Source organism: Myotis davidii, unplaced genomic scaffold (assembly GCF_000327345.1).
Source record: "Myotis davidii unplaced genomic scaffold, ASM32734v1 scaffold663, whole genome shotgun sequence".
NCBI classification, from domain to species: Eukaryota; Metazoa; Chordata; class Mammalia; order Chiroptera; family Vespertilionidae; genus Myotis; species Myotis davidii.
The window spans coordinates 596,778-601,432 of record NW_006295816.1 but is presented as its reverse complement, the minus strand read 5'-3'; the positions used below and the strand labels follow the sequence as shown (position 1 = coordinate 601,432).

The 4,655-nt window shown below is 46.0% G+C and overlaps 1 protein-coding gene across 1 annotated transcript in view; it reads left to right on the top strand.

Moving 5' to 3' along the window:
- SMARCC1 (SWI/SNF related, matrix associated, actin dependent regulator of chromatin, subfamily c, member 1) overlaps positions 1-4,655 on the top strand; it is an 89,056-nt gene that overhangs the window by 24,019 nt on the left and 60,382 nt on the right. Inside the window, 4 exon segments of the mRNA XM_015568261.1 lie at positions 508-632; positions 2,398-2,457; positions 3,359-3,396; positions 4,288-4,409. Coding sequence (XP_015423747.1) covers positions 508-632; positions 2,398-2,457; positions 3,359-3,396; positions 4,288-4,409 — 345 coding nt within the window.

Here is a 4,655-nt window from a genome sequence, read left to right as displayed (position 1 = left end):
GCCGGGCATCCTGGCACGGGTTAGTCCGGCAGTAACTGTTGATGTGACTGACTCGGTGACGGAGCAGTGGCAGTTTTACAAGAAGCGTTGGGCCCAGGTCGGCCTCGTCCGAACTGACTGCTTTGTGCTCCTGGCATTGGAATGACCCGAACAGCCGGGAAACGCAGCGCCCTGTGTCCTGACAGAACAGCTTCCGTAGTGACGCCTTATGACCCGGGCAAATACCTCCGGCGTTTCCAGAGCAGGTGCTCTTCCTTACACCACCGCCAGCCTCGGCGAGGATCCGGCCTGCAGTTTGTGCCGCAGGGTTCTGTGTCTGGTTCTGTGCCTGGTAACTTCATTTCCCTGTGGCCGTGCTTGGGGGACGCGTCTGACTTGATTCCACTTGTCTTTTAAAGTGATTCTGGGCACAGATTCCAAATGCAGTGAAGGGGAAGCCTCTGGAACGGCTCGCTGTAAGTCGCGGTCGTCCTCCTGCTTCTCTCTCACGTGCTCTTGCTGTTTCAGCCAAGCTGGTCTCTATGGGAAGCGCAGGAGTCAGAAGGAGGAAGAGGAACAGGAAGACCTCACCAAGGACATGGAGGACCCCACACCTGTGCCCAACATCGAGGAAGTGGTGCTCCCCAAAAACGGTTTGTGCTCTCCTGTCTGGTCGGGGGTGTTCAGCAAGCTGAGAGATCTCAGCAATGCCCTGGGGGCCGACTTCCTGCTCTGTGCCCCCCTCTCAGCGTTCAAGTGCGAATAGATCCCCCCTTTTAATGTTAGCGTTGATGCAGTTCTTCTTTCTCCACCTTTTGGTACTTTTTGTTTATTGAGAAGATACACTGTGACCAAAATGTTGTCTAAATTTAGTAATATCTTAAAATTCATGTTTTAAAAATCCCAACAGAATCAATATAGATGAGGAAAAGCGGGTGCTTTTCTGTGTGCCAGTTAGGGTTTCAGCTCAGTCCCTGGGAAGGGGCTGTGCCCTAACTGTGCCTGTGGACCTGTAAATCGTCCTGCGCTCCGGGGCAGTTGTTTTCATGGCTTTGAAGCTCTGCTATTCAGGGCATATACGTTTACGGTTGCCTGTCCTCCCGATGGCTTGACTCTTCATTCCAGCACCTTTACATTCCCCTGAAAAGAACCCTGGGACCTACTCGGGTCCAAATTACCCCTCCCCCACCCTGCAACCACTGCTATACTTGGTCTCCGGATTTTCTATTCTCTATTTGCTTTTTATCTAAATTTTTTGTAGTTTGTTGTAAGTATTAAATTATCCTTAATTTATCAACTAAATTTAGAATTACTATTGTCTAGTTGAGAAGGTGTGAAATTTACCATAATGTAAGCTATGCCCTTTCCTGTCTTTTGTAACGGAATATGCAATCACCTATAACATGTCACATGCATTTCTGAAATCCTCGCATTGTGTGGAATGGGGCACTGCAGACCACACGGAGGTACTTTACAGGCCATGTGGAAGATAATGTTTATAAAAGTAATCAACAGATTTAGTTGAGATAAAAGTGCTGTGAAGGTGCTGGTAGTCCTTACAGACCCTGAACTATCTTTTATAATAATAAAAGCGTAATATGCTAATTAGACCGGACAGCTGAACGACCTTCCAGATGTCCTTCGGGATGAAGCCGGGGCTGTGAGGGCCGAGCCCTTGCACGCATTCCATGCGTCGAGCCTCCAGTAAAGCTACAATGATCAGTGTAGTGTGGTGGGACAGAGAAATGGCTGGCTGCATCAGCAGAATAGAATGGCCAGCTCAAATGTAGACCCATGTATATATGCTCATTATACATGCATGATGATACGGAGAAGGGAATGTTGATTATAGGGTAGTGGAAAAGTTAAGATCTGGTTTCAATCAATAAATATAGGGCTGGTTACTTTGTAACCTCCACACGGACACACTGGATCTGTTGAAAATGAAAGGGACGTACTGTAACTAGGAATTACATGGAAGTGTCACACAAGCACACAGTCACATGAGGAAAGTAGAGCGCGAAGGACAGTATGAATAACGTTCATGTAAGATTTTTACATCCTCAGAATAGGTTTCAAAGTCACGTAGGTGTGTAAAAGGTATCATTTCTCCCGAATGGCACAAAAATGTGAATCAGCACATACACAAGAAACTAATAACCCGCTTTTTAAGAAAGGGATTGGCAGCTTCTTTTTCTGTTTTGCTTTGTGTGTCTGCTTTTACGCGTGTGGGTACTTTGTAATTAGTTACAAATGTAGGGTCACATCTCGTGGGCTGCTCGTGGTGGTTTGATGGTGAGGACTGAGGGGTGGGGCAGTTGCAGTGAGGTGTGCGTGTTTTTAAATCTAGTTTATTCTGTTTTTCTCCTAAAAACAAGTAGAACTTTCCCCCTAAAACAATGCTTTTTTTTCTTCTAGTAAATCCAAAGAAAGATAGTGAGAATACACCTGTTAAAGGAGGAACTGTAGCCGATCTAGGTAAAAACAAAAAAATCTACCCATGTCTGTGTTGTTTTCTGTCTTAGAGCAGCTCCTCGAATGTTTGTCTTTATTGAGAAATACTGCTTTCAGTTGCTGTACTTCCCAACAGATGTCGATTGCAGTTCCCTTCAGCAGCGTTGTGGTTTGGTTTGCTCCCATACTAGGAACGCTGATTTTCTGTGATCCGTTCTTTTCCGTCTTTAATCATGAGACTATGTTCTGATATTATACATAAATCAGAATTTCTGAGTTTTAAAGAAATTGTTGGTAGTTAGGTTACTCGCAGTGCCTTAGTCACTGCTAACGATCATAGTAATTAAAAAGAAAACAAAAGGTCACTGAAACTTAATGTAACCATTTGTGCCAGAATCTCTCACTGTATCACACTGGTCCTTTCCCTTCCCGGGGAAGTCAGCCGCCTGGTTTAATTGCTCGTGGGTTTGCTCCTGTCCTCTGTGAGGCCACGCTGAGGGCCTGCGTCCCCTTGCCTCAAGGTACCAGCCTCTTACAGGATGTGGTCTGGGGGAGGGAGCATAACCGCTTTCTTCACTCCTCGTTCCTTACACACTTCCTCTGGGATCGGAAATGCCATTTCCTGCTTCACAGCCTCAGGAGGCCAGAGCCTAGGGAAGCCCCTCTCCGAGCAGGTACGGTCACGACCAGCAGAGATTAATTATAATTCCCTCGCGTTGGACATTTTTAATCATTTATGCTTTGAATCTCCTCCCCTCTGTGCTTCTGTGTACAGTTCTCATTTACTGAATGACTTGAGGCGGATTTGCTTTAGTTCTCCATTCTCTTTTTTTTGTCCAGTGTCAGTTACTGAAATCTCCACTTTCTAAGAAGTCCAAACAGCTTTCCCTGCTTTTTAAATAAAGGATGTGTTTTGGTTTTACAGATGAGCAGGATGAAGAGACGGTCACAACAGGAGGAAAGGTAACGATTCACTTAAGGACTCTGTTTTGAGGCCCTTGCGATTTTAAATATCTTTTTTAACATACCTCCGAAGAATTTGTGCTTCTTGACCCCAAAGTTTTATCAAAAGGCAATTTCCATCTTCCCAGCAGTGCCTGGGGAAGCAGTGATTTTGAAATTACTGTTAGAAAACCAGGTTTTTAGGTGGAATCACTTGCAAAGCCTCCATAATTTATATTCCGATATAAATCAGGTAGTTTTCAGTAGTGGGAGTGATTGAGAGTGTAGGCCTCTAGCTGGGCCCCCCGTAATTATATCTTGATGACAGTCGGTTGGCTCTGTATCATTGTCTCACCACAAAGCAGGTGATGGGTAGCACCTGCTGCTCTTGTCGGGTGTCAGTGAGATCGTGCACACAGAGTTGTTAGCAGGTGGTCGGTGCTCAGTCTTTGGGACGGGAGGCCCTGTCATGCCTTGCTCATGTCCTGGAGTCAGCTCCTTACAATAACTTGAGAACTAATAATAGGTTTGGGATCCGATCCAGGTAAAGCATAACCGGGACAAGTAAGGAACAGGCCATGTGAGAGGCGCTGTGGGCAGTGAGCTGCCTGCCTCACTGTAGAAACAACCGTTCTTTAGTCGGCGTGAGAGCTAACCTTGCTGTGAGGCACTTACCTTGAATGTGTTGATTCCCTCACGTGTAAAAGGCAGGAGTGAGATCTGCTGTGTCCCCTGGACAGCCTGTGAAGGTGCCTTAAAGATTGTGAAAGACTGTTTCACTTGAAGTTTATTTTCCCGGTCCTTGAAATGGGAACAAATAGCTTCATTTTCTGAGACGTGATATCAGAGGTTTGAAAGCTGTTGCATGTCTGTAGTTCTCTCTTTCTCTTCACTTTGGCTTCTTTTCTGCAGGAAGATGATGACCCCAGCAAAGGTGATCAGAGTCGGTCAGTGGACCCTGGTGAAGATAACGTAACCGAGCAGACCAATCACATCATCATTCCGAGCTACGCATCCTGGTTTGATTATAACTGGTGAGGAGGCCCTACCTCTGTGGACATGGGACTGAGGAGTGGGAAAACGTTCCTTGAAATCTATGAGGAAAGTATCCTCGGGTGAGGATTAACAACAACGACAAAAAGCTGTGGCATATTTACACAGTGGAGTCCTTTTGGCAATAGTATGGGTGGGCCTGGAGAGCATTATGCTAAGTGAGATGTGCCAGTCAGAGAAAGACAAGCACCAGATGACCTCACATGTGGAATCGGTGAACAGAGTAG